Here is a 24,327-nt window from a genome sequence, read left to right as displayed (position 1 = left end):
TGGTCGAACGGGCACGTTGGTTTTATGAGTTTTTGGCAGTCCGTACATACGTGGCCTTTGTGCCCCGACCGGTCTGATGGAGGCGTAGACCTCAGGTGTTATTGAGCCGTTTTTCTTGAGGCTGAATAGTCGGCGCTGTATCCGTCTTTCGATCTTGGCGATGTTATCGAATTCCGCAGCGGGACCAAGTGTCTTGAATTTTGATTCGTCACCCAAGATTGCTTCCATTTTGAGTATGTAATCCCGTTTGTTTAGGATTACAACCCCAGAGCCCTTATCCGGTTTGCTAATGTGAATGTCTGGATTTTGTCGCAATGCTTTTATGGCACGAAAACATTCCTTCGTCATACGGCTACTTGCTCTGTTGAGTTTAGTTTTAACGATACCATCTACATGCAAACCGACGGCGTAGCTATGGGTAGCCCTCTTGGCCCGATTTTAGCCAATATATTTGTGGGATTCCATGAAAACAGACTTTTCGCGGCAGATGAAACCAAGCATCCATTCATGTACCGTCGCTATGTCGACGACACCTTCGTTATATGTCAAGATGAGACGGAGTTCGATGACTTCTTTGATAACTTGAATTCTCTACACTCGTCTTTAAAATTCACATTTGAAAAAGAGCGTGCTAACTCGCTACCATTCTTAGACGTTCTAGTGGAAAAACGGGGTACTAGCTTTGTCACATCGATTTACCGGAAGCCAACGTTTACAGGGCATTATATACGCTGGAATTCTTTTAGCCCGAATCGCCGTAAACTAAATTTGATTGGCACGTTGGTGCACAGAGCCTTGATGATTTGTTCGGATGAAAAATTAAACGCGGAGCTAGAATATATCCGCAAAATTCTAATCGATAACGGGTACCCCGAACACATCATCAAGAGTTCTGTTGACAGAAAACTCAGGAATTTCAATCCGAACAAATCACAAAACACGAACACACGGTCTGAGGAAAATGTATATATACATTTACCGTGGCTGGGCCCCATCTCTTCCCGGTTTGAAAAGCAATTGATTTCTGCTGTAAATCGCTGTTACGATAATGTAAAAACTAATGTTGTGTTTACCACCAAACAAATGCTTCCTGCAACGCGCAAAGATGTTCTTCCTGCTTCTCAACAAAGCAATATAGTCTATGATTTCAAGTGCCACTGTGATTGTCGGTACGTGGGCAGAACAACTCAGCACTTGCAAAAACGCATCAAACAACATGTTCCTAGCGTTATTAGATCACGCACATTGGACTCTCGCGAAGACGCAGCTTTAACTGATCTGCGATTACTAGAACGTAATCAGGCCATGGCTATGAACTCTGCCATCGGCAAGCATTTGGCTGAGAATGCAACTTGCTCTAAAAACTATCGCGATGAAAGATTTTCTATATTAGGCAGAGGCCGCACTAATTTCCATCTGTCTGCACTGGAATCGACTTATATTAAAATCCACCGACCGCGCTTGTGTCAGCAGAAGGAATTTTTAGTGAATCTAAAAATTGGCCACTAGCTGCGCTCGCGGTTTGCCTGTATTTCATGTTGTTTGTTTCTATGACGTCATAACTGGTTGTTTGCAATGTAGCTAGATGCATGTTTTTGAAATCCTCCATATGCTGACGATTGCCCTTGAAAAGTGTCAGCTCGAAAAGCTTCGGGTTTTAATATATTTTATTATGAATATATTATTAAAATGTATATTAAAGAATGTAGATTGTAGACTGTGCTGGAATTGTAAATACAGATTTGTGAACAGGTGGACGGAAAAGCATCGAACATGGCTGGAAGCTAAGTAGCAGAAAAAGTCTGAAGAACAGTTAGCCTACCCTTATAGTGCTTAATGGTTGATAAAAATTTCAAAGAAAAAAATTTCGACATAGCCGGGAGTTTTTTCGTGACAACCCCAAAAATTTAATATATAAGTTGGGTAAGTTTCAAATGTAAAGAAACTATTCTCTCAATTTTTAATTATAATTCATAAAATTTGATCATTCTCATATTAAAGCACAAAAAATTTCATTTTACGATTTTATATTCAGTTGGAAAAAGCTTGAAATAATACCAGTTATTGCAGTTGGATCCATTGTAGTTATAGGTAGTGGATTTGATTAGTATATTCATATTGAAATGAACCCGAATATTTTCGGCTGACACTCGTCAGGGGTAATCGTCAGCAACTAGTAGAGAATTGGAAAGAACATTGTATATCAACAATCGTATCACAAAATATGACGTGACCAGCATAAAAGAGAGCGCGTTCAGTGGATTTGGTGTCCTACAACAGTATCAACAATACAAAACTGGAATTCCAGATGATTGACAAAATGTCTATGGGTAATGTTGCAACGTTATTAACGTTATTGAACAATTTGGCCCTTTTTGGCCCCTTTTCCGGCGCTGTTTTGCCCTTTTTCTCAAAAGATGTCTGGCAACCCTGCCGACTGGTCGGTTATTAATATTGAGCTTTGAGCGTGCAAAGGCTGACGTGACGGTGCGAAGCTTGTGACTTGTGATTGAAGAAAGTAGAGACTTTCGTTGAAGATTCCCAGGACTGATGAATGGGATGCGCATCGTAAAAGGTACAGTACTGTATAGTATTAGTTGCCGTGAATATCTACGACTGTGCACCAGTGGCGTAGCAGCCACCTGGCGGTTCTGGCTCTGCGCCAGGGGCGGCAGGCTCCAAGGGGGCGGCAAAATGAGGCTGCACAGTGTGTGAAAGAGAGAGAGAGAGAGATGGTATTCTTTTTCGCCTGCATCATCGAGATGCTTTGACGACGGAGATGCGATGCGGACTTTGTAGTAAGGTCATCTAGACTTCACCCCCGATTTTTTCTCCTCCGTGATTGCTGAGCGGATACCAGCTTTCGAGTCTTTGGTTTGACCTGGCCAGGGATTGAGCCCACGACCTAACGATCAAGAAACCGGACGCATCACCAATACACTATCTCGCTTGGCACAGTGTGCACACTGCGCAGCCGGCTAAAAGAAGCCTCATTTGTAGTCCTATAGCTGGCGTCCCGTGAGCTAAAATTTAATCAAATAGGCCTCAAATCGAAAGCTAGTGTCGCACTGATTCCAAAAACACGAATTAATATGTTAACATGACGTCAGAGCCACTCCGAAATAGCCGTCAAAGCCGATTGTTAGGAGAGTTCGCAGAAAAAGGAGAATGCCTGGTGAACAATCAGAAGATGCTGGTCTCATCATTGTTGTTGAAGAAGTTAGACGATGGATGTTTCAAGCTTTGGACAGATTTAAACTTGAAGCTGAAACTAGGTTTACCAGCATACACCACTAAAATGATATGTTTGGATTTTTTAATTCCCACGCGCTGCTGCAAAGTGATAAGTCACAATTTATTCACCAGCCCTTTTAGAAGAACTTATGACGACGAGGTGGACTTTTTGGGGTTAGCTGAGAAAATTGTCAGGCCGTATAGGCCTACATTCGAATTAGGGATCAGATAAATCAGAAGATTGCTAGCTTTTCGTAGAAACCAATATGAGGAGTCTAGGACGAACACAAACTAAGATATGATCAATTGATCATATGAAGTTGTTCAAATTGAGATTTTAAAAGAGGTTGGTGCGGAGCAGTGAAACCACGTTTGATCGTGGTGCAGCAGCGTTTGATGTTTTACAGTGGTTAGTTAATGCAAAGCTACACCTTATTTATGCTCGAGTCTGAAACTTTATCGGACCATTGGTGTTTCAATTGCGTGCTGTGTGAGGAGCTTCTCAAAGCTCAACCTGATTAAGTCTTATTTACGTTCTACCATGAATGATGATCGGCTATCAGCTTTATCCATTTTGTCTATAGAAAGAGACTACGTTCAAAAACTTGAATTTGAGGATATTTTTGCTGATTTTGCTTTGAGGCGGCTATTGATTTTCTATTTGCACAATACATTCGTTCGCTATTTCTTGTCTTTATTATTTTGGCCTTATTAACGTTGAGACGGTAACGCTGAGACGCGGCATATTATTGTGTTCATTTTTATTGACAACATTGCTTGAACCTGAATCTATGTCGAAATATGCTGCGGCCTACTTAGGGGGCGGCATTTTAAGCGAGAGCCCACATGCTGCTACGCCAGTGCTGTGCACACCACCCGGATGACTTTGGTTTCATGATTTAAATATTTCAGTCGCCCCATTCTCTGTTCTATTTTGGGATATTAGTCGACTTGTATAATGACCTGCGACACCACATACTCTGCCGCGGAGTAGTTGAAACTGTTAGTTTGTCATTGACATTTATCGGGTCATAGCTTAGATATGTTTTCGTCCACTGCTCGATATGTTTGGCTCACATGCCGCATCAAATGAGGCACCTTTTCTTCCAATACATTGATCATTTAAGTCATGAATCTCTGCCATATCACGTCAAATGAGGAGTCGTCAACTCACAATGTACCAGTACCGGTACTTCAAAACTTGTTCTATTTTTGTTAGCCTATTTGTCTTAGTCTTTATAAGTCATGTCTAGGTTAGCAACTTAGCTTAGTATAGCGACTTCCGCATGAATTATTTTTAGTGGAACTGCAAGATACTAGTCACACAGAAGGAATGAAGACGAGAAAAAGAAACAATTGGAAGTTTATCCGGCGGTGGAATTAATTCACCTTTTCTTGGGACCACTCGTGCTATATTTGCATGCCTCCTAAACAAGAATTAGACCTCCAGCAGCAATACTTTTTCATCGTGAATTGTGAATGAATATACAGTTGTCCCTATGTCGTTTTGAGAGCGTGACGAAACTTTTGCGGTATTTTGGCATCGCGTTGCTGTGGGATAGGTATGGATGAAGGCTACGTGAATTTACAAGCTGGCATGTAATCTGATTTACAAGGACAGCATGTAGGGTTGTAGGTAGGGCGGTAAAATTACAGTCTCGGTCGTAAATGTACAGAAGAAAATGTAGATTGAATATACCAGAGGTGACTGTAACATTACAGTCTGTCGTGTGAAGTCAGATTACCGGACGGGTGTAAGTTAAATTTACATTGAGTGACGGTAATGTTATATTCCTGCCGAGTGACTGGCCACCCTGCTTCCCGACATTTCGAGGTAAATTCCTTTTCAGTGTATGCTAAAACAGGTCTAAAACTTTAAAAAAGTCACAGTCCATTTTTTCAGATTAGGACACGCCATGGACTGCATAGATTACGATATGATAAGTAAACGCTACATGGCAAAACATCAGTTTCAAACGTTATGATGAGCCACATATACTGTGATGAAATATTTCATATGCAGGTGACAACCAGGGCTGTGGAGTCGGTAAATTTTACCACCGACTCCGGCTCCGACTCCGACTCCACACATTCTCAATATACCGACTCCGACTCCGACTCCGACTCCTGAGTCTTTAAACGTACCGACTCCGACTCCGACTCCGACTCCTGGGTCTTTAAACGTACCGACTCCGACTCCCGACTCCGACTCCGACTCCAGCATTATTACCAATTTACCTCGAAAATTATATGCCACATTGTCGGTTGAATGACTATCATACAACCATTAAACATATGCAAACATATGATTAACTGTGGCATGCTGAATTGTTTCATTGTTGCACAGCTCGAATTATCCACCATCTAATTAACATGAAATAAAGATTTGCTAAATATCCTTCCTTATTCAAGTTGTTATAACATGGACTCTCTAATATCCTGAAATGTATGAATCATTCAAATATGGCAGATATCCAATCCTGTATAATAAAAATGTAGATAAAAAATCCAAGTGAAGCTCTGGTGTATGACTCAGCAACTAATAAAGAAATTGAACTTACTAATTTTGTCATTACACACTATCCTGATTACAAGCACAAACACTCTTACTACTAGTAATAGACATTGGTCATAAATGGAATTTAGTTAAGTAGGCCTAGTCAAAGACCATAGCCTATGTCTAGTCTACATGTACTTAATCAAGTATTCAAGGATTGGGACTTGCAGTCTTTCTTAATCAGTTGTTCGACCCAAACAGCTAAGCTACACTACAAATATGTTTAATTTTGTCAAATGGGAAGCATCGTTTGGTCATATTCACATATTTTTACAATTTTACAAAACCAGCCGATGCATTTTCTCTGTCACAGTATCATGGTATAATTCCAAAAATTGCATCAATTTTGACTGCATCGCGAAAACGCATCTTGCGATTTTCTTCCCCTCCGCAACTGAGTTGTAATTTGCAAGTCTTTTATCTATATCAGGGGTGGGCAACTTTTTCGGCGAAAGGGACACCTGAGATTTACGAACCATTGCGCGGGCAACGGGAATGTTGATAACCTTTTTTTAGTTGTCGATAGGAGCGAATCGAATTATGAAACATTGCAAACAAGACTTATATTACTATACGCTCTAAAATTGATAACATTATGTCATCCGACTGTGCAGTGCACAATTAGGCCCTGGTCGCGCGAAGCGCGAAAATTTTTTGCAAGATAACGACTGAATTAGCTAGCTATAGCTATATCAATAAATATGTCGCTAACATACATTGGGGGTCGCATCTGTATACCACTGGGCTCATTTGGCAAGGACAGGATTATTCGACGTTTGAACATAGCAAAATCGACGGTATCAGTGAACATGCCTCTATCATTTTGTGCAAATGTTTTGTCGACGATCTCGCTGCGAGTGCACAAGCAAAGCCGTATCTCCTAATTGCGAATATAGTTAGACTCAATTCTGTGAAGAATATGTATTTATAATTTTCAGAAGGGGGCTCAAATACTGAATGCAAGAAATCTAGTGACAATGAATCATGCGAAGTACCGAGAAAAATTTCAAGTCAAATAAACCTGCTATGAAATATTCTACTTCATGGTCGTATACGAAGATCTGGGATCAATGTGGCTGACCCCTGGATACGTCAATGCCTCAGAACTGTTGTTTTAGTCATCATCAAATTTCTCGGCCATGCTAATCAAATTTTGGTTGGCCTTGCAATTGTACCTGATGTCATAAATAATTTCGAGAATTACCTCGCAGGCCACACCCTAACCTTCTCGTGTGCCAAATTTGGCCTGCGTGCCATGGGCTGGCCGCAGCTGATCTCTATGCTTAATAATAACAGTGATTGGTGGTACATAAAAATTATATTGAAAATTCTTTGAGAGCAAATGTTTTCATGATAGAGAAGTTGGAGTCGGAGTCGGAGTCGAAATCATAGTCATTCTCACAAACTCCGACTCCGACTCCAGTCAGTATTTTCCCACCGACTCCGACTCCAGCTATTACAGTTTTCACGACTCCGACTCCGACTCCATCAAGCGAAAATCACCCCGACTCCGACTCCGACTCCACAGCCCTGGTGACAATGCGGTGTGAACGGAACCACGTAACCCGCTACCTAAATAATATTCACCGATACTTTCGTGAAATCATACTGGTTACTCCATATCCACTGTGCGCGACGATAACTCTGGGCTTTACTCATCTTTTATGAAAATTAAATGTTGATACTCCGTGAAAACAGCCCCGAAATTCCTCAGGCTATCTTCTTGATTGGAGGATTAAACTACTTCTACTTGACAAACTGAAAATAGCGAAAAGTAAGTAAGTAGATCACAAAATATTACGAAGTAGAAGTAGTGAAAATCAGATCTACTTGAGTAAGTACCAGAAGTAGAGGAAAACTACTTGAGTACTTCAAAAAAGTGGAAGTACTTCGTTACTGACCACCTCTGCCTTCCATATGTCTTGAACTTTTGGCTACGTCTCATTTAAACCACCACACCACCCCAAATTCACCCAAAGATTGCCAACAAGTCTGCGATGACCAATGGTCAGACCATGCATTACTAATAACGTATTACACCGATTGAAAAAAGCTATATTATATTGCATTCACACAAAATAATCTTCACAGTATGGCGCAACACAGAATGAATAAATAAGACACACTGCCCTTGATGTAGCGGTGTGTAGTATATTGTCACAGTAAGCAAATGAAAATTTCACCTAATATTGCAATTTCAGTCGTTCCCACGTCATAGATATGCGAATATGGTAATGAAGAAAGAGTGCCTTCTAAAATATATGAAAAGGAAGTACAAGCAAATAAGGTTTAAGGAGTAGTTGTGCTTTGTTTCCAGCGGATACTCAACAAATATATCTAGTGTATATGATTCGTATTGGTCACGGTACGTCATCTCTTTCCAGCAGACCAAATTGTTCGCCGCCCTGTTTGAAGAATTTCCATTTAAATCACGTCGCATAGAACGTACAATTAACACCGAACAATGCAAATTACCTGTTTCTCTTTGCGTCTTTTCGATAGTGTATGGCAGCACACAGCAGAAATAGGAATGCTACCAATCAAGGTGATGCAGACGGTGATTAGTATGCAACCTTCAAACCCGATAATGGGGAGAAGTAACCACGTCAGAAACGGACCTGAAGAGACATAAAGCCACTAAGCGCTGCACTCATGCATCCACGTCACTCTCCTAACACTAATAATACCAAATACAAAGTCGATCCAGTTAGGTGGGCGTTATAATCGAGATGTGAAACAGAATAACACACCTTTAATCAATATACGAACACATACGCAACTACAAGTTCAACTATTCACGCGTCATCTTCTGATGTGTTAAATCACCGTATGGTGGCGTGTTCGAGGATTGGTCCGAAAGTAAAATGACTACCAAAACACCAGCATTAGTTTCAGCGAGCGGACGAGCCTCGCGTTTCCCAACATCACCGTGCTTGCGACCTCACGGCACTATAGCCAAAGGTGGACACTGTCCACTGGACACTGGTCAGTAACGGGGCAGTACTACTTTTTCGGAGCACTCAACTTTCAGGCTTCCTTTTCTTCTATTTAACAGTATTAAGCTTTTTAGGTGCCTGAAATACATTTTACTTACTTGGAAATCGCTAATTCTACTTGCACTAGAATAGAAATAACGAAGTTACTTCCACTATACCAAAGTACCAACGTTAGCTACTTTGACAACCCATTGATAAATTCAGTCACAATATAAATGCACTCATGTGTAGCATTTACTGACATACTGGAAAAACAGAGCCTGCTTCAACTTACCTAACACAGCCGACAAGCAGTAAGCCGCCTCCAACAACGCGTTTCCGCTACCATAACAATTGTCTGGGAATCTCTTTTGCACGAGATCAGCCACTGCGGAGTACGCGCCCGCGTCCAACATCCCGTTAGAAATCCCTATGAGTCCCATCGGTACTTCGATGTATCTGAAACGTAGAACGCGTCCATATACAAGCCCGTGCGTAGACTTACGCCGTTAAACACTTACCTGCTACTGTGTGGCAGCCAAAAACAAGCGGCCGCGGTAATCAAGCAGGATAAAACGCACCATATCATGCCGTCAGTGTAGCCGCTGATACTTCCGAACACCACCGTGGATACGATGAACAGCAAGCAAGCCGGAACGAAGGCGACTCCTGCGGCGTAAGAATGGTGCGTATAACGTATTGAGATCAGAGGTGTTCAAAGTATCATCTTTGCTACTCAAGTGTAGAAGTATAGTGGTACATTTCTACTCAATCAGAAATAGAAGTAGCGATTTTCGAGATATGCTAAAACCACTTAAAATGTAAGTAACAAGTGATAGATCCCAAAAGTACTCAAATAACTCAAGTATATGTACTTTCAAAAACAGGTCAGGTTTAGGCAGCGCCTATACTTGCAGTACAGTCGATCGGGGTGGCTGCTTTCGAAATTGATCGCCATCGCGCATACCGCAAAATGAGTTACGACTAGGGTTGCATTTAAAACAAAAAAAAATTTAAAACAAGCATGTTTAAAACAAGGCCCTAAATTAAAACATGTTTTTTTTTATTTTATTTTTTAAAAGCTAATATTCAACAGTGACGTCATAGTGGATTGACATTGACAATATAGGGTAAATATAGCTCCTTTGATGAAATATCTGTACTACTAATGTTGAACCGACTATTTTGAGGGTTCCAACCATCCCATATCGATATACGTCGGCTATATCGGGTGGTAATTGTGCGTAGGCTCATACAACATGTTTTTAGGAAAGCAATTACACATGGTATGGTTTTACAACTTGAAAAAAAAAACACATTTTTTAAAAAAAAAAGGCCTTTATTTAAAACACTATCTAAAACATGTTTTAAACAAAGTGTTTCAAAACACCGTTTGTTTTAAATGCAAACCTAGTTACGACCATGCAAATAGGTGTACTTTGCGAAAAATATATTAGGTTCCCAAAACACAGGAAATATTTCATGCGGCTGTCATGGTAATCTCAGTCATGCAAACATCCAAAAACTTCTTCTACTTTACAAAATTCAAAGTATGTAAGTAAGTAAGTGGTAAGCAAGTGATTCTGCTCCACAATCGGTAAGTATAAAAGTGGACATCTTCTAAAAACATATCAACTTGAGTAGGTAATGCGAGTAGGAAAAACCTACTCGAGTACTCCGACATAATATAAGCACTCCGTAACTGATCACAATATGATTTACGCCTACAGCGAAACAGAGAGGTACTTTGCGGTGAAAAGGTGTCTGAAGTACTTTGTGATGGGAAGATAGGTGCAGAATATATATCCGAGACACATTCCGGTCCTCATCAGATCGGAAGATAGAGAAGTCAGACTCTGCGATATGGGCAATATCCGACAGAGGATGCTTAGAACACCAACCCAAGGTACAAGAAAAAGGGGAAGGCAGTGTCAGATATATTAAGATGCAATAAAAGAGAATATGGCAAAGGCGGAAGCAACGAAGGAAGACAATTTGACAAGAGACTAACAGTTACAGTAGATATTTATTCGCCGTGGCCACCCATTTGGATATGGTGAAAGACAGAAGAAGATGACAGACACTTTTGTAGGAACGCTTGAAGAAAAGCAGTTTTTCCTACTACGAATGCCATTGCTTCAAACTACAGGGATATTAAGCAAAATATGAACACAAATATTGTCACGTTTGGTTCAGTGCACGATTCTACGATCAAACAATACAATACAGTTTACGCTTTTTTACCATACTATAAATTTGAAAAGATTAGATCAGAGACGAAATTTGAATAACCACACCTATGCCACCGGTTACCACAATCACGACAAATGTCAGAGACAACGTCGCCTCTGCTGCGATTTAGCTGAAAGTAATGAATATGAAACTGGAATGTCGGGTGGCATGAACAAGCGTAATGCCAATCCTGTTACAATTCTGGGGGAAAGCACTACTACACTTCTGATACCACTATCGTTATACCCAAAGAGCTTGCAGTGGTTGTTCATTCCAATATCTTACCAAGCCTCCATTCCTCAAAGCATAGGGTACGCATCATCCATAGCGGCAGAGTTGCTTCGAGAACAGGAAGAGCAATACTGCTGCAAACGACTCCGAACGTTATCAATAAGACAGATGGATCTTTCAATAATTCTCCCCGTGATGGGCCCGGTTCGTCCTATGATAGACGGCAGTGCATGTGTAAGGCACGGCGTTGTAGCCAGATGGATTTATAATTAGTGGGGCTGTGCAAAATCGAGTACCTGAGTGATCCGATTCTCAATAACGCATTATGCTTGGAGTCGTTTATTCGAGTATCACTCATTATGACGTAATAACAGTATACAGGTTGCCACAGTTCAAATATGTAGTAGGGATGGTGTGAACTTGAGGTTGACGTTCGCGTTCTATATGTGAACGTCGGAAATTTAGAGGTTCGCATTCACAACAGAACCTTGGTAGGTTCTGCACTGTGAACCTTTTTCATGTATTACAATTTTCACTTCATTATGACATTTTTGGTTCGAATTTATTGCATTTCAACTGCGGGCCACTCTATGCATGACGCTGGCAGCATAAAAAATCAACACAAAACGAGCATGCACCTTGACAATCTCGGAGATTCTGCTTGCTTTATTACAAAAGTTTGCTTGAAATATCCAGCTTTCCGTTTGTGAATATTTAGTGACTCTCTGCTGTGAGCTTGAACCGCAATCACACAACATCACGAGCGACATGCAGTACACGTAGTCAGTGAATAATGCTTATTCAACCAATCAATGAGATTGATATCATTTTTTGATGTAACAAATCTAGCAGGCGTACGGGTCATTCCTGACTTCATATGTTTACTGTATCATTAAAACCAAATCCGTGCGATTGAGGTGTTGGCTACAGCTGTATAACTTGTGACGTAGCCTAATATCGGTAGCAAGTATAGAAACCTGTTTTACACTCTGCCCAATATCAATGTAGCAATACTCAGATGCCGAATACATTGTCCGGTCTGGCCAAGACCGTTGAGGCGTAAGCTTATATTCCCTGGCAACTCGTCGTCGAAATTGTTGGCAAAGCGACGGATGATATTGATTTTATGGGAGTATTATATCATTTGATTGCCTCAGTTGATACATTTAGCGACGTTTCAAACTCCAATATGTACTTCAGCATTGTGTCATTATGTGGCCCGGGTCGTCGCTAGGTATCGTGTACATTAATATAGGATATCACTTCATTGAAATGTAGGGTTGTATTTAGCAATATGACGTCACGTGACGTCATGAGGTTCACGTTCGCGTTCACACAGAACCTTTCAAAAAGGTTCTCGTTCACACGAACCTGAACCTTTCAGAGGTTCACACCATCCGCAAAGAATATAAAGCCTGTTCTCCATCACATTGAAGGTACTTTGGTATTTTTTCGACCATACCGATTTCATTGCACTTTGTAACAATGTTGCAGGTTGATCATTACTTCAGAAATATGTTATTTCCAGTAACCTTCGATGGTTGTTTATACTTTGTAACACGAGAAATGGTCAAGTGATTGTGAGCCTCACAGCTCAATAGTGCCCTCTGTGGGGAGATTTTCCCCTCGTGCCTTGATAGCAGAGGAGGTCAAAGTAGTCAAGAAAGCTACTCAAGTAGAAGTAGAAGTAGCGACGATGACGAGTAAAAGTACTTCTTTCATAAGCAACCTAAAACTACTTGAAGTAGAAGTACAATTGACTGACTTCTCAAGTAAGTAGTTAGTTGTGAACACGGTCCTATTTAGTTCGCATGGATTGTCAAAAACTGCAAATGGAGCTATGCGGAAGGTGTAGAGAGCTTGATTCATATTGATGCATCCCAGTAGGTGTCAATTATTGACAGAATAAGCATTCGTCCACATCATGGAATGTAAATGATAATATTGATATGGAAATACGATACTAATCCTTTGTTTACTCAAACACCACGTTTTAGAGAATATCATGGCATGGCGCCCTCCTCCGTATTATAAGGCCCCTGGTTCAGTTGAAGAGCAATACGGATAAGTTGTGTCGGATACAGCTTACACACATTGCGCGATTAGAATATGTTAATTAAAAATATGGCAGATCGTAAAATGCCATATAGTGTATAGCTTTATTTTCGGAAAATGTAAGGTATTACTACACTTGCTTTTATACTTCAACATGTATGTTTTCTACACAAAAGAACTGAAACTATAATTAAAAATCAACGTATAATACTTGTATTTGAAAGAAAAAAAATACAAATACTACTTCTAAAAAGCGGAAAATAAAGTTCATTTCTTTTGTCCAGAAAGTTTCAACGGTGGTCTGCTAAAACAGGTCAAACGTTAAAAAAAGTCAAAGACCACTTTTCAGATTATGACATCGTGCTAGATTGCTAAACGGTTGTTTCAAACGTTATGGGGGGCCATACTTACTGTGATGAAATATTTGATATAGGTGACAATGCGGTGTGAACGGAACCACGCAACCCGGTATGTAAATTATGTTCAACGATAATTTCGTTAAAACATATTTGTCACTCCATAACTACTGTGCGCGAAGCGCAACGAAAATTCTGGGCATCGCATGACTTTTATGAAAATTAAATGTTGTTACTACGTGAAAACAGCCCCGAAATTCCTTAAGCCTGGAATAGACGATCCGTACGGAGCGCATGCGTTTAGTGGGATTGGTGAGATAGTGGGATTGCGTCATCGCAAGGGTAGTAAACAACATGCGCTCAGCCGTGACTTTCACGTGATCATCACCTGCACAGTAGACAGTTGGGATTGTTGGGAATATTCACAAATGTTTATTGAGCCTGACATTATTGTCGCTTTGGTGTTTGAGATTGAGGGTATATTGGTTTAGAAGTATGCCCCGTTTCAAAAAAGTGGGTAAAATCTCAAGCCTTAGGAAGAAAAATGCTAAACTTTTAGGTGTTCTGGCTGATTTTATGTCTTCCCCGTTGGATTCTGAATGTTGATGTGTACAATGCCGAGCAATGGAAAGACTCCTCATACTTTACATATCTTCAAGTCCATATCACAGAACAATATCACGCCGAGTTGTGTTCCTGGCTACCTTGTTATAGTAGTCTGGATTGGTGTGATTGTACAGCTCTATACACAGCGGCAATTAGATTCTCGTCTTCTATATTATTCATTTTGTTTTGCAACTGAAAATAGCATAAAATCGCATGATTAATCACTGGAACTTCAGAAAGTGCGATGTCCGATCACTACAGAACTGCCAACGCAGCTGAGCGGATGGAAAATACGCATGAAAGCGAACGCGTGCGGGTTCTCACACTTTTGCTCTTTCTGCTCCTCATTTTTTCCTCGTCCCTCTTCTCTCTCGCACGCATCCGTTTGAGAAGAGAAATAAGGAGAGAAAGAGACGGACGCGTTTACGCATCGTCTATTCCAGGCTTTAGGCTATCTTTCTTATTGGGGGATTAAACTACTTCTACTTGACAAACTGAAAATAGCGAAAAGTAAGTAAGTAGTTCACAAAATATTACGAAGTAAAAGTAGAAGTAGCGATAATAAGATCTACCTGAGTAAGTACCAGAAGTAGAGGAAAACTACTTGAGTACTTCGAAAAAGTAGAAGTAGTTCGTTACTGACCACCTCTGCTTGATGAAGTTTAGTCGCTTTGTTGCTTGTAATATGATTGAATTGAATCAGTGATTGAAGTTAGGCTAGATTTAGGGATATAATGTACTAATAGGCATTCTTTGTATGCTCTAGTTTAGGCCATCATTCAGGTGATTGTATTTCATTGTTTAGATTGTAAGTTTAGAGCCTAGAGAGTTAACTGTTGTTAACCGCTATTGTGACAATTTCCTCGACGTTGACGTGATCTTTCTATGTAGTAAACTTGTTATCCTATTGTGCAATTGTTTGAGCTACATTTGACCGGGTCTCATGGGTGGGCTCGGATTATAGGATGCAAAGAAAGTGAGGTAGTAGTCTCAATTCGAGTTTGCAAGCTACTCGACAAGTCCAAATTGATACAACCGAGGACACTTATCAAGTAAATATAACGAACCATCGTTTAAGCAGGCAACAACCAAAACGTACGTTATACACTTCTCTACCTCTATACTATAGATTAGTGGTTCTCAAACTATGGGGACGTGAAAGAATCTGCGGGGAGGCGCGAAGCCACCCGAGAGAAATGATTTTTCTTGAACTCGGAATGAGTTTAATGAGTGCTGAAACTCCCAAGTTTCAACAATGGCAACAATCCTAGTTATTTTTCGATTTTAAATGTCATAATTGCGTGGTACCATCCACACACTGATGCTAGCTTTTGAGGGATACCGAACCTTGCACTAATAATCTGTCATTGAATGAAGTGTAACTGGTCAATGCGCGTAGCTGCCATAGATTTTGGATTCACGTTATGGTCAGGTACGTTTGAGCTGAGCGCAAGTGGTGTATTATAAGGGATTAGGCACCAACATCGCTGAAATATCTATGTGTTACGTGCTATCATAGCACATGATTATGTTCAACAAAATATTCAAGTGGAAATTTTTTCGCGCATGGCGCGATTTAGATCCAGCTCATAATTTTTACTCTGTGTTTAGTCCGAATTCCATATTTGAGAAGTGTCTTAACAGTCATAGCATCTTCCATGCCAACAAACAATGCATTGGGATTGCAAGCATTCCAGTTGCTGTTTTTGACGATAAGGGGGCCGCGAAATTCGTATGATATCATATCGGATGCGTTCTGATAGCTGAAACCTGCTGTGCTAGCCTATCTTTCATTTCTTCAACCATAAGATATGTAGTATGGAAACGCTGAAACCGCGTCTTTTATCAATCCTAACTGACATTACCGGTAGGATTGCATTTAAAACAAAAATCAATTTAAAACAAACATGTTTAAAACAAGAGCCTTGTTCAAAACATGTTATTATTGTGTTTTTGTTTTGATTCTTCGAGCCATGACGTCACGAATATTCAAATGTGACGTCATAGTGGATGACATTGACAATTGAAAAAACAGGGTAAATATAGCTCCGTTGATGAAATATCTACATACTATAGCTGTTAAACTATAGATTACTAACCTACGGATAGATACGCAACTCGTGGTGGTTACGCTTGGGCAAGCAGTGTCTCGTATTGCTGAGCAATCTAAACGTAGCGTAATTGGTTGTGCTGTAGCTGGCGACCACAGCGCTGAAATTTAATATAATTGGTCTTAATCGAAAGCTAGTGTCGAACTGATTCCGAAAATACCAATTAAAATCTTGTACGGGTAATGGAACCACCCCTAAACAGCCCGCAAAGTCTGAAAATCGGCATTGTTCCAACAATGGCAGCGTCGCGACACAATGAACAATTTCGTCAAGCGATTGTTCGGAACAATGCCGATTTTCCGACTTTGAGGGCTGTTTTGAGGTGGTACCATTGCTGTGACAAAATTACAATTTGTATTGTCGGAATCAGTGCGACACTAGCTTTCGATTGAGACCAGTTTTATTAATTTTCAGCGCTCTGGTCGCCAGTTATAGCACTACCAATTATGCCTATTTTAGATTGCTCAGCAATGAGAGTAACTGCTTGCCCGAGCGTAACGGCGAGTTTTGCGGGAGTTGCGTATCTATCCGTAGGTTAGTAATCTATAGTTAAACCGACATATCGTATACGTCGTCTATATATCGGGTGGTAAGTGGCTGTAGGCTCATACAACATGTTTTTTGGAAAGTATTTACACAATTATGGCATGATTTTACAACTTAAAAAATACACAATTTTTTTAAAGGCCTTTGTTTAAAATACTGTTTAAAAAGCATGTTTTAAACAGAGTGTTTTAAACAACCATTTGTTTTAAATGCAAACCTAATTACCGGGTTTATGGTGAGTGGTAATATTTCTAATTATGCAAAAGTAGCGAGGCACGGTACATATCTTGCGTTAAAGGTAACTCACCGATGATTTTTCTCTTCGCACAAATCCAACCGTTAACAGAAACCATATTCCGCAAAGCACCGATAGACCAGACAAAATAAGAAACGGCAGCATCTTCCCGTGAATTTGGTGCATCACGCTTCCAAACGGTAAACCAACTAAATCACCAAGCGGTTGCGAATATATGCCACATATATCAACACAAATACTCTACATACCGAGTGATCCTATGCCAAGTCCAGTTAATACAATGCCGATCATGCGAGAACGTCTTTTGTGGTCAGAGAATCTTTCTGCCACTAAACTCATACCAGCAGTCATCAAGCATGCCGCATCGATTCCTTGGAGTACACCGCCGATCAGCATAATTAAGTAACTTTGACCGAAAGCGAGTGCTGCAAAATAAATTACGCGTTAAAACCGCATCATGACATTCGCTACTTCCAACCCGCTTACTCAAAGATGATGCTATCATCATGAGATACCCAACTGCCATAGGTATACTGCAACCGACCCGCTTGATAACTGGCCCGATGATAAGCGACACTACAAGTTGTAGCAGTGTTTTGACAGTGAATAGTATAGCAACTTTTCCATTTTCTTCAATTATTGTTATTTCACTCTCGTCGGCTTCATTACATTTCGCGTTTTTGCCAACCGAATAACCTGCAACGACAAAGCCGTCATTATGCTGAACGACGTAACAAAGAGAAATATGCGAGACACACGTCTGTCGAGGTAAACTGGTAAGCAACTGGCGCATCAAAGAGAGTGTGACGAAACGTGGTGAAAGGTACAAGAATATTGAATTAGCGGCAGCTTTTGCGAGATAACTATTTTTGGTTCAGGGATCAGTCAATATGTTGCAAGAAAATTTGATATTCTTATCACATCGGTGCTACTAATTAGATTACTATTGCTTGTTGTGAACGCCAACTTTGGTTAACAGTTTCATGGGTCGGTACAGTAAGCTTAATAATAAATATTCGGAAATAACGATGTGAACTGTAATGGATATGCACTCAATTTAGACGCAATACCGAGCAAACAAACATAACGTATTAATAACACTTACTTATATTAGCGCTAGTCTCATTCTTTTGCGAATCCCCTGTATCCAACGACCCATGCACGGAGTTTTGATATAAATGTTCCGGCAGAATCGGAACTGTAATAGATACATATTTATTTACATAGCAATGAACTCTACTCGAGTATGAAGACCGGTACACGGATCTTACCTAAAGCCGCATGTAAAGCGTTGTCAACGGTGATAGTGGTGGTTATTAACGCCACCAAAGCTATTCCAGACCGATAGTCCAAACAACCACACGTATTCTCATTTGAGTTGTTATTGTTACAACCACGCGTATCCTGATTTGAGTTGTTATTGTTTTCCCCGGCAGTGAGAGAAGCTTCGTCTTCATTATTCATAACGGAATGTTATCTCCACGCACAGAGTTTATTTATGTCAGTAATTTAAGAGGCAGTATTCCTGTCAATTGACAACTTTAGAGTATCCACATTCAATATATGTACTTCATCACCGTCGACCACGCATACCATGCACCTGTTGGAGCTCACTCTTAATCAAAATTTTGGTTCTGCTACCTTGCATGAAATTATACTTTCTCACGGCTTACCACCAATCTATCTGGCAGCAGAATCGATCCACATAACTTAACGCCCTGTTCGCTCAGGCGTTGTTCTTCGTCAAATGAGCTGCCTGTAATTTGCTGAGAACAGTAACACACTCTTTCAAAATATGTCGCAAAAGTCCTCGGTGCATTACCTCACTCACGGCGACGCGCGTCTCGTCGCAAGCTGTTTATTCTCATACAAACGTCCTTTGTTCGCCAGCAAAAGCAACTGATTAAAACTAGCGCTTCGCAATATATTTTATGACAAGCGGACTCGATGCTTTGATACAGCATACGCTAGTAATATGGTAAATAGTAGAAAGTAGAAAGTCAGCTGTTGGTGATGTAAGCCTATAGTTTTCAAATGTGTCGTGTGACGAGGAAATTCGTACCATAAGACTACTATCGTGCGTTCGTACCGTAATTTCGTACCGTACGCAATTGGGCTGGCTGAACACGCTTGCCCAGTGTTGCCAATTTAGCGATTTTCGCGCTAGATCTAGCGATTTTTCATCCGGTATAGCGCCAAAAAATATGGATCTAGCGCCTAGCGATAAATCTAGCGATTTTTGAAAAAGAATTTAGCGATTATTTAGCGCTTTTTTACCGAAAATAACCAATAAAGATCAGTTCTGCGACTGCATTGGCTACACCGGCCACCAGAGTGCGGACTCCGATGATATATAATTATAGAATACTAACCTACTACGGATAGATAGTAGATACGCAACTCTTATAGGTTACGCATGGGCAAACAGTCTCTTCTTGCTGAGTAATCTAAAAGTAGCATATAATTGGCAGTGCTACATCTGGCGACCTGAGCGCTGAAATTCAATATAATTGGCCACGATCAAAAGCCAGTGTCGCAGTGATTCCGAAAACACAAATCAAAATCTCGTCAGGAGTACGGAACCATGCACCCTGAAACAGCCCCCAAAGTCCGAAAACCGGCATTGCTCCAACAATGGCACCGCACCGCCGCAACACAGTGAACATAACAATGACCAATTTCGTCCAGCGATTGTTCTGATCAATGCCGATTTGCAGACTTTGGGGGCCGTTTCGAGGTCGTTCCACTGTCTTGACAAGAACTTGATTCGCATTGTCGGAATCAGTGCGACACCAGCTCCCGTCAACGACCAGATTCATTAAATTTCATACCCCGGGTTGGTCATCGGATTATTTTCTAAGGTCTCTACTTATAGTGGCTGGCAAACCCGGTTCAAATCGGGTCAAGTCGCATGTCGTGTACACGTGTGTCAAGTCACATGTCGTGTTCAAGTACTCCAACACAGTTTAGAGAAGTCAAGCGCATATCCACGGTACATCGCATCACGTACTTACGGACCCATCGAGCGAGGCACGCTTATATAGTGAGCGATTATGCCTGCAAACCTGGTTAGTGGTCACGTGTAGCGATCTGCTTCATCGAAATGCACCGAACGTTTTGTCCCGCATAGAGATGACTATTACGTATTATGAACTAGAAATATGATGAGTGACTTTGGTCCCAGACGAGTAAAATATAGCTGAGAAGAATGTATTGATATTATAGGGTTCAATTAACAGATTTAGCGCTATTTTTTAGCGCTTTTTTCTCAATATTTAGCGACATTTAGCGATTTTTGACACCAGTTTTAGCGATTTTCGTCCATCCGAAGTTGGCAACACTGCGCTTGCCACTGCGTGTTGCAAGATCGAGATTGTCGTAGCAATTCCGTGAATGTAATATTTACGATCCCAATGCAACGAAAGAAGGCTTTCGTTTTATAGCGTAGTAATATACTAACGACACATCTTATGTGAATATATTTATATTGACGTTGTTCATCTAATAGGCTGGACAAATGGATAATGAACAATGAACATTGATCATGGATCTCTGCTAAGGAATGACGTTGATTCTACCCTAATAGTCGGACCGTGTTATTTAGGTTATAGGTAATAGGTTATTTTTGGCATTTTTTCAGATTTAATTTTTGGCAGTTTTGTCATTGCCATGAATTCATATTTATAGACTCGAATCAACCATATAAAACGCTTCAGTTGGGCCTTTCGTATGAAACGGAAGTCACAAAACATGAAGTATCCACACTTTGCCATCAAACAGCAAGATCTAAATCCGAATTGAAAACGATGTTGAAGACCAAATTTACCCGATACAAAACCGAGTGCATCTGCAATATATATTCTCAATAGTCGATTCACTAGGTGTGCAAAATTACCGGCATTCAAACAGGTCACAATACTTATGATAACAATTCAAAAGGGTTTCGGACACGTTAGCATCGCAGCCTTCACTACCCAACCAATTATTAGAAATCATGAGCGCCTTTAATAAGGAATATTTATAATATGAAAAATTATCCACCCGGCAATAAAAAACACGGAAAGGACTAAATGTACATTTGTATGTATGGTACGTATAGATCTGGAGACCTTTTGCACCATTTCTGTTCTGTCTTCATTGATGAAACTAAGGATGGAAAACGTGGCACAATCTATGAGTTATTGAACAATGAACATGCAGACAGTTTTCAATTGCAAGCTAAAGGGGAAAGGAATTTGGTATAATGCACATTGAGCTAAATGCAGCCTGGGTCGCGCGTGGCGGCTACATGATGTAACAAAATGAATGAGCTTTGACAACAGGAAAATATCTAGTAATCGCGCTAAATTTTAAAATTATGGCTCGTTACCACAGATTCCGAAACATTTAAAGAGCTTCTTGGAAGTACAGAACTTCAATATACAATTGAATAGTATATTCATATTGAAATTAACCCGACTTTTTTCGGCTGAAACTCGTCAGGGGTAATCGTCAGCAACTAGTAGACAATTGGAGAGAACATCATATATCAACAATCGTATCACAAAATATGACGTCACCTGCTTGGAATGTAATCTCAAATAAGAGAGCGTTCAATGTACCATTTTAAGATGGTACACGAACTACTTCTGTAGACAAAGCTGGAGCTGATGTATTTTGATAAAGGTTCACTCCAAAGCACACAGATAAAAGTGTGAGCAGCCCCTTGCGAAGACGCAAATCTATCGCCTCGATAATTTTTTTCACTAGCATGATTATCCAACAAATGTTTGCCAATGCCATAGTTTCTGGCCTCTGATCACTCAGCATCAAGCTTGAGCGGTTGAGTCATGGGCGAGCTTTTCACCGAGCGTGATGCACGTTTTTTTACGATTGTTGATATACAATGCTCTTTCTAATTCTCTACTGGTTGCTGACGATTACCCGTGACGAGTGTCAGCCGAAAATATTTGGGTTCATTTCAATATGAAGATACACGGCAATTGTACTTTCAGATTAGAATTTCCCTTTCACGGAAAAAACTCTCTGCGGGCCGGTCAAAATCCCTTCGCGGGCCGGATCCGGCCCGCGGGCAGTATGTTGCCCGCCCCTGAGGTAGACAGTCTGCAATCATTACAGTCCACGCCAGTACATTACGGCGAATGATCATTAACACAGAAAGGTAATCACAACAAAACTGAAGTCGGTACCAATTTAACACCAAACATACAACACACCTGAAAATATTCTCACGTCTCCCCAACTGGTAACCCCGGTGGTGGAATTTGTTTTGTCGTGTGTGAAATACCGGTAGTGTACGCTAATCATCACGTACGTGGTGCAAAAGACCTAATCGGTCATAAGCGCCACTATCCAAATAATAATAATAGGTTGCTCCCCGGATTATGTGTGTATTGACCAGTTTCTTACTGTGAATAAAGAATATAATAACAATAATGCGTGCCCTTAATAACGTAGCATACTAACAGTAAAAATGCATTATTTCGATGAGTGTGGCTTGGATCACGAGATGCCAACAAAGCTCAGGATTGGGTCGCAATTGGGGTTGCGTTTAGAACAAAATTCAATTTAAAAAAAACATGTTCAAGACAACGACCTTGTTTAAAACATGTAATTGTTTTTTAGGTCATGACGACACGAATATTCAGTTGTCGCGTCATATTGGATTGACCTTGACAATTGAAAATACAAGGTAAATATAGCTCCCTTGGCGAAATATCTGCGTACTATAGTTGTTGAACCGACTATTTCGTGGGTTCAAACCATCCCATATCGTATAGGTCGGCTTTATCGGATGGTAATCGTCCATAGGCTCATGCAACATGTTTCTATGAAAATATTTGTACAATGATTTTTTTTTAAAAAGGCCCTTGTTTAGAACCCTGTTGAAAACATGTTTTAAACGAAGTGTTTTAAAACACCGTTTGTTTTAAATGCACCCCTAGTCGCGATGTAAAAAGTTTAGGAGCCGCTGACCTAGGGAACACCATACAAAACTCACTATTACGTAAATAATCACCGCAGAATACGAATAATATAATTCCCGCGCTGCACTGTTTTATAGCTCCATCGTCTTCTTAATCTTGCTGTCACCAACGTGATTTTTCCACCAGTGCACCACCCCTGATATACGGGTGTGAATATACAGTATCCACCCATGTCACACGATACCAGAACCCACCTCAGACTTATATACCGCGGTATAAATCGAGTACAAAATTTCAATCTAATCCATGCATGCACGTAAGGAACGTAGGAAGGTATACATGCATATATGCGCGTTGGCACGTACGATTTGTGACCGCTATATAATTTTGAGTTATATTATGTCTTAGTGCACCACTCTTTTCGGCTCTTTGGGTGGGAGTACACCCTTTTTTGGCCAAGAGCGTACTTCATACTAATTTACGAAATAATATTGGGATACCTTCGATCTTGCGCGCCCAATAGCGGACAAAGAGCGCGACTGTTACGGCCCTAAGCAGAGGATGCACCTACATATGCCAATGCTGTTAGTGTGGTGTTTGAGCAATGGAACTCGGCACCAAGAAATTGGTACGGTATGGTACGATACAAAATTCATACAATGAAATTAATGCGGAAAATATCCTATATTTTTCCTTTCGCACCAACTCATTGCTCAATGACCTATAACTTATCGGGACTCAGAAGTATACACGAAACCTGCATTAGGCGACACTGCTCAAATGCTGTGATATCTCATCTAATCAATCTTTGTTAAATTCTAAAATATTCTACTTATAGTCACTGGCGTAGCAGCATGTGCTGCCGCCCCTGGCTCTCTTGAAAATGCCGCCCCCTAGGTAGACCTCATCAAATTTCGACATAGATTGATGTTCAAGTAATCTTGTCAATAGGAATAATTACAAATAATATGCCGCTTCTCAGCTTCACCGTCTCGACGTTAATGACGCCAAAAATAATAACAACAAGAAATAGCGAACGAATGTATTGTACAAATAGAAAATCAACGGCCGCCTCAAAGCAAAAGCAGCGATAATATCCTCAAATTCAAGTTTTTGAACGTAGTCTCTTTCTATAGACAGAATGGACGGAGCTGATAGCCGATCATTATTCATGAATCATGATAGAACTAAATATATAAGATTTAATCAGTTTGAGCTTTGAGAAGCTCCTCACACAGCTC

The 24,327-nt window shown here is 40.5% G+C and overlaps 1 protein-coding gene and 1 long non-coding RNA gene across 2 annotated transcripts in view; one reads left to right on the top strand and one right to left on the bottom strand.

The window, feature by feature from the left end:
- The window catches only part of LOC145448180 (uncharacterized), a 453,937-nt gene that overhangs the window by 195,119 nt on the left and 234,491 nt on the right, over positions 1–24,327 (top strand). The gene's annotated exons all lie outside the window — the stretch shown is intronic.
- Positions 7,830–24,327, bottom strand: part of LOC145448166 (chromaffin granule amine transporter-like) — an 81,098-nt gene continuing 64,600 nt past the window's right edge. Inside the window, exons 2-11 of the mRNA XM_080326508.1 lie at positions 18,431–18,684; positions 18,265–18,357; positions 17,646–17,855; positions 17,408–17,584; positions 17,211–17,347; positions 11,284–11,440; positions 9,288–9,435; positions 9,062–9,225; positions 8,267–8,409; positions 7,830–8,196 (exon numbers count right to left, since the gene is read on the bottom strand). Coding sequence (XP_080182634.1) covers positions 8,152–8,196; positions 8,267–8,409; positions 9,062–9,225; positions 9,288–9,435; positions 11,284–11,440; positions 17,211–17,347; positions 17,408–17,584; positions 17,646–17,855; positions 18,265–18,357; positions 18,431–18,623 — 1,467 coding nt within the window. The 5' untranslated portion in view covers positions 18,624–18,684 and the 3' untranslated portion in view covers positions 7,830–8,151. The remainder of the gene's footprint in view (positions 8,197–8,266; positions 8,410–9,061; positions 9,226–9,287; positions 9,436–11,283; positions 11,441–17,210; positions 17,348–17,407; positions 17,585–17,645; positions 17,856–18,264; positions 18,358–18,430; positions 18,685–24,327) is intronic.

This window comes from Botryllus schlosseri, chromosome 10 (assembly GCF_051294905.1).
Source record: "Botryllus schlosseri isolate E-star chromosome 10, Bs_hap1, whole genome shotgun sequence".
In the NCBI taxonomy this organism is placed as follows: Eukaryota; Metazoa; Chordata; class Ascidiacea; order Stolidobranchia; family Styelidae; genus Botryllus; species Botryllus schlosseri.
This window is presented reverse-complemented; position numbering and strand designations above follow the sequence as displayed.